At 41.3% G+C, this 14,195-nt stretch overlaps 1 protein-coding gene across 2 annotated transcripts in view; it reads right to left on the bottom strand.

Moving 5' to 3' along the window:
• The window catches only part of GABRA4 (gamma-aminobutyric acid type A receptor subunit alpha4), a 177,276-nt gene extending 167,305 nt beyond the window's left edge, over positions 1–9,971 (bottom strand). For both annotated transcript variants that reach the window (XM_036417206.2, XM_036417201.2), the window contains exons 1-2: positions 9,589–9,971; positions 9,034–9,152 (exon numbers count right to left, since the gene is read on the bottom strand). In XM_036417206.2, the coding sequence (XP_036273099.1) occupies positions 9,034–9,152; positions 9,589–9,674 (205 nt within the window). In that variant the 5' untranslated portion in view covers positions 9,675–9,971. The remainder of the gene's footprint in view (positions 1–9,033; positions 9,153–9,588) is intronic.
• Positions 9,972–14,195: the final 4,224 nt, after the last annotated feature.

The following is a 14,195-nucleotide window of genomic DNA, read 5'->3' as shown; positions in this document are numbered from 1 at the left end:
CAAAAAAGATTTGAAAAGCTGTTCAATCACATTAAAAATTTTAAAAAAATTGAAATCATTTCAAAACAAAATACCATTTCAAGGATTCCATGGAGATTTTACATATATTTATATATATGGAGAGCTGAAGGATTTGTGGATCCTGAAACTCATATTCACTGTAAATGGAAGTTTAAATTTGTAAAACTAACACAAAAACAGTTTGGCATTATCTCATCAAGTTGAACTCCCACTTATACTAAGATCCACAAAAATCCATTCCTGAATATATATGCAAAAAAACAAAACAAAACAAAAAAAAAAACCACCAAACTTTTTGTACATTTAAAGCAGGAAATTTAGGCCAGAACGTTTACAGCAATACAATCTTGGAAACAAGCAAAATGCTTCCTGCCAACAGAGCAGATGAATAAACAATGTCCTTCGCAATGGGAATATCACACAGCAGTCAAAATGATCGATCTATCTATGGCATTATAACTGAAAAAAGCATCAAAGGATTATATATCATGTTCAAAACAATTACATTTTAAAATTTTAATTTATTAAAAACTAAAGTTGAGCCAAAACAATATTCAAAGAAAAGCTATGAATAATTTTTAAAAGGACTCAGGATGGTGTTACTTTGGGTGGAGAAGACAGGAAGGTAGAAGGTAGGATGAGGGAAACCACATACTAGGATAAAAGTTGATTCCAAGGTTGTGCAGTTTGATGATTTAACTGGTATGTTTTTTATATCATGGAAAATGAATGAAGAGCTGGATTGGTGATAAAAAGAAGGCTATGTATGACCAATAATGAGAATCTGTCATGAACCGATGATTAGTAATCAAAATCCAAAATAAATACATTAAAAAGGTCTAGAGAATGATAAACAAATGTAAAAAGATGGATTTTCTTTTCATCTAAAAGAAAACTAACAACCAAGTGAAGTATTATCTAAACGCCCGCCAAGTTACTAATAACCTATATTTAGATTTTACAATGCCTATTTCAGGAAACAAAAGCAGTTTGCATATCCTTCCCGTAAAAAAAAAAAAATGTAAATTATGCTCTGGGTTCTATAGTCTCTTGTCTTCTCAAAGGCATCATTCTTTCAGTTATCCCTTCCATCCAATCTAATATTAAATTATCCTTGAACAGATTATTCCAGTAGTACACAAACATAATACAATATTTCTAATCTTAATAAAAAGGCTACCTGCCCTCTTCTCTTCACTTTCACTTGTAAGCTCCTAGAATAACAAACCCCAAATAAAAAACTATATTCATTGCCTCTAGTTCTTCCCTTTTTATTCACACCAACATCAATTGTAATTTGGTTTTCATGCTCAGGATTTACTAAAATTCTTTTTTGTCAGTATTATTAATTTTTCCCCATTGATAGTAGCGATTCCCACAAACTTAAACAAATAATCTTATTTCTCCCATTTAAAAAAAGGCTCTTTTGATTCTACTTCTCCTTCCATTTACCATCCAGTTTTTCTGCTCCTCTGTGCAAATGCAAAAACAAAACAAAACAAAACAAAAAAAACCAAAAAAAACTCCCATTCTCTTGAACCCATCTAGAATTGCATACCCATCACATCACCAAAGCTGAGCTTGTCCAAATTATTAAAGTTATAAATATTGCTAAATCTAGTGGTCAATTCTATGTTGTCTTTCTTAATCTGTCAAGAGAATTAGATGTAATTGGTTAATTCTGCCTCCTCTTTGAAAAAAGAATTTTAACTTACATTCGATATAAACACTCTCTTTGCATGGTTTTCCTTCTATCTCAAAGACCACTCCTTGCTCTTCCTGGGTCAGAGATCCCTTCACCTCTTCTCCCACCTCCTAACATTGTAGATTTCAGAGATCAACTATGTGGACCTCCTTTCTATCACCCTTTAACTCCTTGATAATCCTTTAGTGTTATGGCTTTAAATTCCATATATATTGTCATACCCATCATCCCTGCATTCCAGACTCATCTCCATTTAATATCTAATAGGAATCCCAAACTTCACATATCCACATGCAAATTTTTCATCTGCATCCTCCATTTGCTTCTGCCACAGTCTTGGCAACTCCATTTTTCTAAACGTTCAGTTCAAAAACTTTGGAATCAGACTTGATACCTCCCCTTTTCTCACAACCTACATTCTAGTTGACATCAGTAGACTAAGACTTTAAAATACAACCAGAAACCAGCCATTCCTTACAAACTTACAAACTTAAACTTCTCTGCCACCAACTTGGTCAAAATGCCCATTATCTCTTGCCCAATTTATTGTGAAAACCTCTCTGCATTTGCCTTGGACCCTGACCCCTGACTGTTCTCAATCCAGCAACCAAGGTAAGCTTTAGACAATTCTCCTTGGGGCCCTGGCTGGGTAGCTCATTTGGGTAGAGCATCATCTCTATATGCCAAGGTAATCCCTGCTCAGGGCTCATACAAGAATCAACCAATGAACACATAAGGCAGTGGAATATGACATTGATGTTTCTCTCTTTCCCTTCCTCTCTCTCTCAAATCAATCAATAAAAATAATAATAAAATAAAATTAGCCGGGGGTCTTTCCCTCTGCCGAAATCCCTCCAATCACTGACAAGACTCAAAGAAAAGTTCTTACCAGCCTGCAAGTCTTTAGGTAACATCATCCTTATGTCACATTGGACCTCCTCACTCCTGCAGCGACAATGACTTCCACTCTTAGGGTGTTTGCACCTAGAGTTTCTTCTAATCAAAAAACTCCACCCAAATGTGGTGTCATGCCCTTACCTACTTAGTATCATTGTTCAAATGTCACCTTCTCATTTATTCCCTAACTACTGTAGTTAAACCTGCAACCTCCTCACTTGCTTTATATGACCTAAAGCAGTTGCCAACCTGACATATTCTATATTTTATTTCTGTGGCTTAGTTTCTAGAATTCCAGCTCATGAGGGCAGGAAATTCCACCTCCCTTGCTCTCTAATACATCACCAGTGCTATCCTAGAACAGTGCCTGGCACATATTATAAGACTAATGAATATTTGATGAAAAGTTAATGAAATAAAATATCTCCATGTAGCCAGGCCTAAGCTTACTTAATATCTTAGAGAAATTTGAGAGGTGTATCATCCCTCCTTCTTAATATATTCTATTCCCTTGAATTATATAACTTCATACACTTTTTTAGTGCCTTTATCATCATCTACTTTTTTAAAAATCTCCTTTGATAACTCTACATACATTTTCTACATTTCCTCAATTGTTAATGTTCCTCAAGGCTTGGTCCTGGGCTCTTTTTCTGCTGTTTTCTATGTTCTCACCAAGATATCTATTCTCACAGCATTATACGCTGATGACTCTTTTTGTATCTCCAGACAAAAACCCTTCTCTGATATCCAGACCAGTACAACCACCAGGATGTTACATATCTATCCTAAATTTAAGATGTATACATAGCAACTCTTGATTTTATCCCACCCTTATTGTTTCTCCCCCAGTCCTTCCCAGTTTAAATAACACCATTCTTTGCCCAATTTCTCGAAATAAAATTCCAGGAGTTATTTTGATTTCTCTTTTTTTAAAACACTCATTTGCAATCCAGATCTATTCTTTGCTGAATTTTACTTCCAAAATATATCTCACTTTTATCCACTTATACCCTTTTTTACTACACCTACTATCTTATTCTAAGCCACCATTAACTTAATGGAGAGAACTATAAAAAGAGCGTCATTTGTCACCCTGCTTCCAGTGTTGTCCCATTTCTTCATCTAAGCCTTTATTCTGTAGCCAGAGATGTCACATTACAGTCTAAGTCTTAAATATTAACTAAAAACTGCAATCTAAAAGAATAATCTAAGCTCCTGTAGAGGATACTTAAGGTCTTGCCTGACATGGCTTTAGCTTACCACTCCAAGCTAGTCCTGTGAGATTCTTCCTCCTGCTTTCTGGCTAAAGCACACTGAATTCCTTGCACTATCTAAATCACACTAGTTTTATAGAATCCTTAAGATCTTTCACATTTTCTGTTGTTGTTTGTTTATTTGTTTGCTTTTCTGCATGAAAACAACCTTTGCTCACCTTTTCCATGTCTGGTACCCTTGTGTCTCAGCTTAAAAGATTTCCCTGACCACTGTATCCAAAATAGGTCCCTCACCTTATTTATTTATCCTCTATTCTTAGCTTGCTATTGAATTGTCCTATAGTATCATCATTATTTTGTTTTGTTTTTTTCTGTTATTTTCATACCTCTACACCACTTAGCTATTAATTTCACCAGGGCTTGTGTCTGATTCAAAATTACATCTCCACATCCTAACATTGCTCCTGACACACAGTAGTCTCCAAATATCTACTGGTTAAATGAATGAATAAATGGATGGATGGATGGATGGATGGATGGATGGATGGATGGATGAATATGGCAAATCAGAAGAGAATGAAGCTGTACTTTTCTGTTGCTTTGTGGATATGAAGAATTCTTTTCATCTATATATATATTTTCAAAATATTTTTCTGTTGACAGAAAAGTAATAAAGCTAACTAATTGAATATAAACAAAAATATATTTAATTTTTAAGTTGGGATATAGACTATTTGAAAACATTGTAAGGCCATTTTCATTTATGTGAAAAATTATTCAAAATATATCTAAGTGTATATATACACTTTGCCATATTGGCTTTTTCATTTTAAAATGTTATTAAAGCTTTAACATGAAAGTTTTCATTTCATTCCTTTGGGGGAAATGTAGTTTTGCTTATTTTAATGACCTACTTAGATAGTAACAAAAAGAAATGTTAATGAAAATCTGACTCTTGGTAAACAGAAGGATTTGAGAAAGAGTTAGAGATGGATATAGCAATACAGCAGCAGTCTGATTAAGGTTTTAAAGACTGAGGTATGGGTTGTGGTCTTGTCCTCTACTAGTTCAAGGGTTCTTGGGCAATTCATTGAAACTTCTCTCTAGCCCCCTTTGTAACAGAAATGATGCCTGCCCTGTTTATCTTGTTGTGTTATTGTGATCATCTTATTTGATATTATTATAAGAAAATGTTTTAAAAACTGAATAGGACTCCATGAATGTGAAAAACCGACCCTAATGCTCCACTCTTATTTCAGAGAGGTTGAGAAAGATGTTCTAAGGCAATTATTTATATACTTGAGGTCTGGTGCATGAAAGTTGTGCACTGGGAGGAGTCCCTCAGCCCAGCCTGCACCCTCTGGCAGTCTGGGACCCCTCAGAGGATGTCCACCTGCTGGCTTAGGCCTGTGGACTTCCCCTGGGGTTCCAGTGCTGCTACTGCAGAGGCAGGAGAGGCTCCCACAACATCCGCTATGCTTACCAGTTGTGAGCCCCGCTTCTGGCTGAGCAATGCTCCCCCTGTGGGAGCGCACTGATCACCAGGCAGCAGTTTCTGCGTTGAGCATCTGTCCCCTTGTGGTCATGCGTGTCATAGCGACTCGTTGTTCAGCCTTTCTATCTATTTGCATATTAGCCTCTTATTATATAGGATAAGCACTTAATATTTCAAATCACATACACCAAAAGGCTGAGATGAAGAAACGTTTGTAAGCCTTCAATAAGTGGGAAATGGGTAAGGGCTGGCTTCCTGAGCTATCTCCTGGTGGTCAGGACCCTAGCTATGCACCTTTCAGAAGACTTACAACAGTGTTGAAAGTGGATAATGGCACCAGGGGATGCTTTTCTAGCTCCCGGTTTGCTTGGATGCCACTTCTAAGCAGGTAGAAGCTACGTCAGGATGCTAGCAGACTGATTCGTCAGAGACTGAAAAAACTTCACCCCACCAGAAGTCCTAATGTAGCTTTTCACACCATGCCTCCTTCCTTCTCTTCTCACCTTTCCCCCTTTTCTTCTCCAATTGGAGAATGTGGGAAGGCAGGGAGAGGAGATCCTGGAGGGATGAAAAGAAGAGAACTATTTCAGTTCCCTTTAGTTCCCCCATTGCAAGCTGTGCTGCGGAGTTAAACATATGTAATTTAGTTTCTAAATCTATTTCAACCCTTGCCTGGCCTACTGAGCAATCACAAACCAGCCAATTTCCATTCAGATCTTTGCTTTTAGCTTTACTTGAAATGGAACACAGCTCAGTTGTATAAACAGATATAAAGTCAAAGCTCCGCAAAGAGCAAAGGTAGGATTAAAGGAACCAGGATGTGGATCCACATTTATAGCATCCTGGCCAAAGCCCAGATTGTTTTCATTTCATTTTTAAAATGCCAAACTTTCCACAAAGTATAAAATGTCAAAGAAGGGATCACACCTGTGGCTTTCAAGAAGCCTATTATTTTCAGTGAATTCTATTTCATTGACAACAGCCTGTAAACAGGTTACACATTTTCTGCAGGTGAGAATTACTGTTCCTTTGTCACATTTGGCATACTACGCATTTACAGAGAATGACCCACTTCTAAAAAATGAATCACATTTGCCACAAATATTTATAAGCAGAGCCAAAAAAATTGTGCTATAGTAAATTTTTTACTGATTAATCAACTGTGAACACTTGAAGTAAGGTGAATTCCACCCCTTCCCATAAAACTATAAAAAGTATTTCCAGGTGGGTACAGCAGATGACTTGGCAGTGACAACTAAGATGACTAATAATACCTCTGAGATATTTCAGCAGCACTGCAGCTCACCAAAACCCAGCAAATGTGAAAAGGCCTACGTAGACTGATTTTCACTCATGTTATTGTCCGTAAAATATTATGGGAGAGGGTAGTTGGTAAAAAGGACCTATCTACCGTGGATCCCTTCTTCCTTTTCAATTAGAGCTTATATCATAACCAACTGGGCAAATAGTATTTTAGCTCTTGACATTTAATAATAAAACTGTAGTTTCAATGATAAATTTTCACTTTCATTTATGTTCAGGTACATCAATTCTTTAAGGAATATTGAAGCAGCATGTGATTTCATTCTCCTGCTTCTTCTCCCCTTTACTTGAAACGTCAAGTTTAAAACCTTAATGAGCAGATAAATCTTCTTTTAATGATATCATATAGGCTTAACTGCTATCACCTGAAACATCCTCCACAAAATTATTTTGGATCTGAAGCGATAATTCCCCAGTCGCTTATGAAAGACTGTGCACCGACAAATGATTCGCTTTGGTGAGAAAGCCTCTTTTTAGATCTGCTTAGAGGCCATCCCAATGCTGAGGAGCCTGCCCCTGGAGAAGCGAAGTGAAAGGACCAGGAGAATCTTTCATCCTCCTCACTCATATTTATTTATCACTGTCAACACACAAAGGCTGAGTGAATACCTTCAATGGCTCCCCGTAACCTCATGAAATCCAGAAGAGAGTGATTTGGATCAGAAGACCTGGCCCAGCTCCAGTCTATCATTATTAATACCCTGTTTCCCTGAAAATAAGACAGTGTCTTATATTAATTTTTTCTCCCAAAGTTGAGCTAGGTCTTCTTTTCAGGGGATGTCTTTATCTTTCCATGCGCTAGGTCTTATTTTCGGGGAACACGGTATGCTGCGTTCCTCTATAAGCATCTTTGTCAAACAAGAAGAACAAAAGGACTCCAAAGATTCATCCAGTTCTATTTTATCCAATTCTATTTGTTTCCTCCAACAGGTCTTTGTAAACAGGGACCACACTCCTCCTATACCACGTCTAATTCTGTACTCCTTCACAGGAATGTTCTGCTCCCTTTTACTCTCTCCATTTTCCCATATTCTATCCTATCTCCTACACATCCTCCGTAGGAAGCTGAGATTCCTCCATAGGAAGCTGCTAATTCAGATTACGTGTTCCTCGTCACGCGGCTTGTGATATCCTCCCAATCTGCATGGGTTTGTCTTTTAAATACACAACCCGAACTGGGTTTGCACCATGCCCGTGCCACGTGCTACATGTAAACCTGGACCACCTGCTGAACTCCCCCAGCCTCAATTTCTTCATCGGTAAAATGGGAATAGTAATAGCTTTCGCTCACAGATGTTGTGAGGGTTGAACAGTAATGCCTATGAAATATGTGAAAGTTTAAATGAACACCTACAACATTAGTTGTCATTGTTGTTATTACTGCTACTACTAGAATGTAAGCTCCCTTAAGAAAAAGTCTGTATCTTCCAACTCGTTTCCTGAGAGGTATCAAGCACAGTGTGATGGGAAAAACAGAGACATCCTGGTCCGAAGACCTGGGTCTACACGTCTGATGAACTCCGAAGTCTTCTCTGAACTGGTTTGAGAGGGAGTTTGAAGTTAAGAATTGTTATCTTGAGATTTCTGTGAACCTTGCACCTAGTACATAGATTCTCATTATGTAAGCAAAGGGAATGCAAATATGAAGAAGAGCAATAGTATTGTTATGGATGCACCTCTGTTTGACCTTTTATAAATATTTATTGAAGAAATAAAACTGAAACACCTCTGACTGCAAAGTCTTAGGAGAGAAGCAAATGGCCCCTCCCCAAATACATAAAAAATGCATCCCACTGTAGAAGAGAAAAGGACAGACTGGCTTCTCCAGCAGAGCAGGCAGCATCCTGCCCCAGATTCCTGTCCTAGGTAGAACAAGGCCGAGGCTTTGGCTGGGGGACTGAGGCCACGTGGGAGGACAGGGGACATGGGATCAGCTGTTTGGAATGCAACCTGCTCTGAGACATGCTCAGAGCACATGATGATCCCCATGCTCAGGGCACAGGGCAGCAGTGGAGCAGCTGAGCCCCAAGTTCCCATGTGTTACTTTTCCCTCCAGCCTCCCCCTCCCAGCAGTCAGGAACCTGGAGGTAATGGGTGTGGGGGAGAAGCAAAGCTTCTGAGGGGGCAGGGGAGGTGGGGGGCGGGCGTGGGAAAGTGTGTTTGGGGGCGGTCTTGCGGCAGAGGTCTTCTCCAGAGAGGAGAGGGAGGGAGAGGTGTGAGCGGGGAGGGTGGGATGGAGAGGGGGAGAAACAGATGGATGTTGCCATGTTACACGCGAGGCGTACCTAATGCTATTCCCACAGACAGTCAGACAGACAGGCAGACCGAGGGAGGGACAGACAGGGCACCCTTGAGCGTTTGAAATCGTTCATTACCCCCAAATCCAGGACGCAGCCTGTTGTCGTAACCATCCAGTAAACTGTCCAGGATGCGGGTAAAATTTTCCGGGCACAATTTCTCCTCCTTTGGGTTCTGTTCTGGGGGTTCGTTTAAACTGTGGATGCAAAAAAAAATAAAAAATTTAAAAAAATTAAAAAAAACAAAACAAAACGGGGGCGGAGGGGGGTTATTTTAAGAATCACAGAACAGGTGGGTAACAGGTTTACCTCCCATGCAAAGAGCCGCTCGCCCCAAGCTAGGGGAGACAGCGCCGGAGGATGATGGAGCGAAAGGGTCAGGGGGACGCACCCCAACACCCCCACTCTGTCTCTGCACCCGGGGGCCCTCCTGCTCTCCGCGTCTACGCAGTCACAGAAGCAAACGCCTGGCTCCGGCTCCTGACTTGACAGCGGAGGAGGCAGGAGCGTCCGGGTTGCCCTGCGAGGGGCAGCCAGCCCGCCCGCCGGAGAGGTCGGGGAGCAGGCCACATCGCCACCTTCTCCTCGCACCCCCCTCCCCCCAATCCTCCCCCAGGACCCCCGGGAACTCACCAAGCCTCCAGGCACAGGATGTGCAGGAGGGCGACACTGACTCCGAAGGACGTCGCGATCGCGGGTACCTTCTTGGCAGAAACCATCTCTGCACCATGCCATACTTCAAGCCTGATCCCGGTCCCAGGCTCCCCGGACGCCCAGAGCAGGCAGGGTGCGAGGCGAGGGCTGAGCCTTCCGCGCGGCGGTGCGCACACTCGCGCTCACCCCGGCCCGCGCCCGGCCCCCTCCTCCCCGCGCGGAGCTCCCGATGTGGATGGAGAGCGATGCACACCGCCCCGCACCCTTTCGTGCCCGCACCCCCCGAAGCAGCTCCCGGGTTGGTGGGTTTGTTCCCTTTCGCCCGAAAGCTGAGCTAGTTCTTCCCGACCCTTAGCTCTGGGGCTCGGGAACGGGGTCTCCCGCCGCGAGGAGGGGCGGACGCGCCCCCTCCCCGAGCGCATCACCGCCCGCCGCCGCGCTGCTGAGCTTGCACCTCTCACTCCGGCCCCCCTCTCTGCCGCTGGGATTTGGATCCAACCAAGGAAGCTCCTCCCTCCGAAGGTTGTCGGGGACCTGTTTGCACCCATTTTTCTGGCTGGAGGCGGAAAAGGGGGCGGGGTGACAAAGGCTTGCTGGGGGAAAGGGTGGGAGACCAGTGGTTGGAAGTGATGGAGTCTAGACTGGAAGCAACCTCTGAGTCTCTCTCCCTTTTAGGTGCTGGGGGGGAGGGGGGGGGGTCGAGGGTGAAAGAACTAAGATTCTTCCTGGTAAAAGGGGTTGCAACTCACTGAGCGGGACTCCTAAACTGTTGTGGACTTGAGCCACACTCTGTAGTAGATGCAAGTCCCAAGCTGCTGCTATGAAGACCTGAATTCCTTTACTGTACCTGCCCCCCACCTGGCAAACACAGGGCCTCCGCTCTAATGCCCCATCTTTTCCTCAAAAGGAGGGGAGAGATGGAGACACAATCACTACATCCTTTGCTTTGTGTGACAACAGACACTCTTCTTTCATCATAGAGCTGACGGAATTCCAGAGGTTTGTTGCTTTAGGGAGGGAGAAAGGATGGCTGGGAAGAGGGAGAGGAGAGATACAGGGAAAAGAGGAAAATGTGAGAGAGAGACAGGAAAAGAAGTTTTATCTCTTAGCTCTTTTCTTTCAAGGTAACATAAGTCTTTGATTGCTCTGTTTGATAGAATTTGAACTGGGTCCAAGTACACTACCCCCACAAACATCATTATGTTATGTCAGCCACATATTATAAATTTACCAGAGAGATTTATATCCTATTTGGTGGGATGCAAATGCTATAGATCATCCTACTCCTAAAGTCTTAGGATGGACCCGTAAAGTCCACAATAATTATGAAATTCCTTCAAAGTGAATGCATGGAAGTATTCATATTTCTGTGGGACTGTTCATAGCTTTCATCAGATTCACAAAGGTTGTGGACAACTATAGTATGGACTGATGTTTCAATATAAAAAGATAACATGTAATAGAGCACTCAACCAAGTGATTAAACACCTATGTGTGACAGTGTGACAAACATCTCTATCTCATTTGATAACCTTTCTATTGCCAGTTTCTATATACTATTATGTGGACCTTGGATCTGCTTCGAAGGTATTTGTTATGAATTTATCAAATGACCAAATAAAATGAATAATTTGAAAGGTTTCAACCTGTTCTTACTTTCCCTTAATTATTTCTGGTAAATATTGAATCAATTTTAACCATTTAAAGAGGGTAATGATGTGAATCACTGTTTCAAAATGTAGAGGTTTGCGGATATTCACTAGTTGAAACATTTTGGTTTCAAGAGTACAGAAGCTTTTAAGTTAATTAATTTTATATTAATGCATTTCTTTGTCCCATGTATTTAAGGTAAGTGAGAAGAATCAATGTGATGCTCTTTAGTCATGCCTTTCCTTGTTGGTATTAAATCAAAGCTTCTAATGAAAGTTTACTTGTGTGCTGGCCTGTTATCATTGTTTGGTGATAGATTTTTATATCCATTCTTAACAGGTCTCAAAACTGTGTCTATTGTATTAAAAATTATATACAAAAAATAATAACCTGGGGTACCTTAACAGATTCTATTTGAATAAACATTTCATAATAGCAGTTGATATTGCTTCCAAAATAAGTAATTTTTTTGCCATATAGCTAATGCAGATTTAATTATTTCAATGTGATTATTTGAAAGAATAAAATGTGGGCAACATTTGTATCTTATCTGAACAATTTCTATATATAAAATTTGAAAATTTAACTACTATATTGTTTTTACGTTATTAATTACACATTTTTCTAATTCTTCACGATTAAGTTAGGCATTGAAGTGATATGTCTATACTTAATAGTCTTCCAAATCCCTCACTCATTTAAATTACAACAAGAAATACTAGCTCTCTAATATAAGCTCTTGTTTCATTGGAAAATCCAATGTTTTATAGTAAGTAGAAAAAATATATTTTAAGTTCTTGGAATCCAAGTAACGAATTTAATGAACACTTTGCATACTCATTTTCAAATGGCTTATAGTGTGAGAAGGGTTATTTTATTTTTTAGAGATTGAATTTTGGAATGACTTCCTAGAGTAATTTTAAGATTATTTTATAGTCAACTAGAGGCCTGATGCACAAAACTCAGGCATGGGGTTGGAGGAGAGATGACCCTCAGCCCAGCTTGCACCCTCTCCAATCTGGGACCCCTCAGGGATGTTTGACTGCTTGTTTAGGCCCAGTCCCACCGGGAAGTCGGACATCCTTCTCACAATCCAGGACTGCTGGCTCTCAACTGCTCCCTGCCTGCCTTCCTGATTGCCCCTAACCGCTTCTGCCTGCCAGCCTGATCACACCCTAACTACTCCCATGCCAGCCTAATTGATGTCTAACTGCTCCCCCGCCAGCCTGTTTGCCCCCAATTTCTCTCCTCTATTGGCCTGGTCACCCCCAACTGCCTTCCCCTGCAGGGTTGATCAACTCCAATTGCCATCCCTTGCAGACCTGGTCCCTCTCAACTGCCCTCCCTTGCAGGCCTGGTGCCTCCCAACTGGCCATCTTATGGTGGGCATCTTGTGATGGCCATCTTGTGTCCACATGGGGGCAGGATCTTTGACCACATGGGGGCAGCCATTTTGTGTGTTGGAGTGATGGTCAATCTGCATATTACTCTTTCATTAGATAGGATAGAGGCCTGGTGCACAGGTGGGGGCCAGTTGGTTTGCCCTGAAGGATGTCCTGGATTAGGGTGGGCATTCCCTTGGGGCATGGGGCAGCCTGAGTGAGAGGCCTCTGGTGGTTTGCAGGACAACCACGCCCCCTGGTGATCCAAGCGGAGGCCCTGGTATCTGGAATTTATTTACCTTCTACAATTAAAACTTTGTAGCCTGGAGCAGAGCCAAGCCCCCTGCTCGGCTCAGTGGCTGCCGCTATTTCTGTTTGAATTTGTTTACCTCCTATAATTAAAACTTTATAGCCTGGAGTGGAGGCCTAGGCCAGCCACAGCAGGTGGAAAGCTTGGCTTCCTCTGTTGCCAGGGGCAACCCTAGCCTGTTCTCTCCAGTTCTGTGGCTGTCACCATTTTTCTTGGGATTTATCTTCTATAATTGAAACTTTGTAGCCTTGAGTGGAGGTCTAGGCCAGCAAGGGCAGGCGGAAAGCTTGGCTTCCTCTGTTGCCAGGCAAACCCAAGCCTCTCTCCTGCTCTCTGTAGCGGGAGCCATCTTGGTTGGGGTTAATTTGCATACTTGCTCTGATTGGCTGGTGGGCGTGGCTAAGGTAGGATTCCAAAGAGAGCATAATTTCGTGTGAGAGTGTGTGTGTGAATGGCGTATAAATTTCATACAGAAATATTAGAAGGAACATTCCCTTGATTGTATATGAGTTTATGTGTGTGTACCCTTGGCAAACACTAAAGGGTATAATTGAAAATGTGTACCCTTTGATCAACACCCCTATATCCCCAACCCTCTGTTTCTATGAGTTTATTTAGCGTTTTTAGATTATACATATTAGTTTTCTTTCTATATTAGCTTGTTTCAAGAGTGATATGGGACTAATACCAACAAAGTTTCTGGGGGGCAAAATACTATTATTAAGTGATTTTTTTTTTCCAGTACCTGATAGTAATGATTAGCAAGGTCAATTTATGCATTACCAATAGTGCCCCAAATTAAACATATTGTTAAATTTGCTGCCAAGTTCCTACTTTGTGTTAAGTATATTATCGTTATTTTCTTTTTCTTTTTCAATTTTTTTTGAGGGTTGTGTTTGCTGAGGCCTCTCTCCACAGTTTATTGATGGTCATCTCCTCAGTGTATCCTTATATGGTCTTTTTTATGTATGCATGCATATCTGTGTCCAAATTTTGTCTTCTTAAGAGGACATAGTCATATTGGATTAAGAATCACTCTAAAGATCTCAGTTTAACTCAATTATCTTTTTAAAATCTTATTTCCAAACCGAATCACATTCTAAGGCACTGGAGGTTAAGACTTAAGAATATGAATTTGGTGCCCAGCCAGCTCGGTGGTTGAGTGTTGACCTATGAACCACGAGGTCGCAGTTTGATTCTCCATCAGGGCACATGCCAAGGTTGCGGGCTCAATCTCCAGTGTG

The sequence above is a fragment of the Pipistrellus kuhlii genome, unplaced genomic scaffold, assembly GCF_014108245.1.
Source record: "Pipistrellus kuhlii isolate mPipKuh1 unplaced genomic scaffold, mPipKuh1.p scaffold_m20_p_1, whole genome shotgun sequence".
NCBI classification, from domain to species: domain Eukaryota; kingdom Metazoa; phylum Chordata; class Mammalia; order Chiroptera; family Vespertilionidae; genus Pipistrellus; species Pipistrellus kuhlii.
This window is presented reverse-complemented; position numbering and strand designations above follow the sequence as displayed.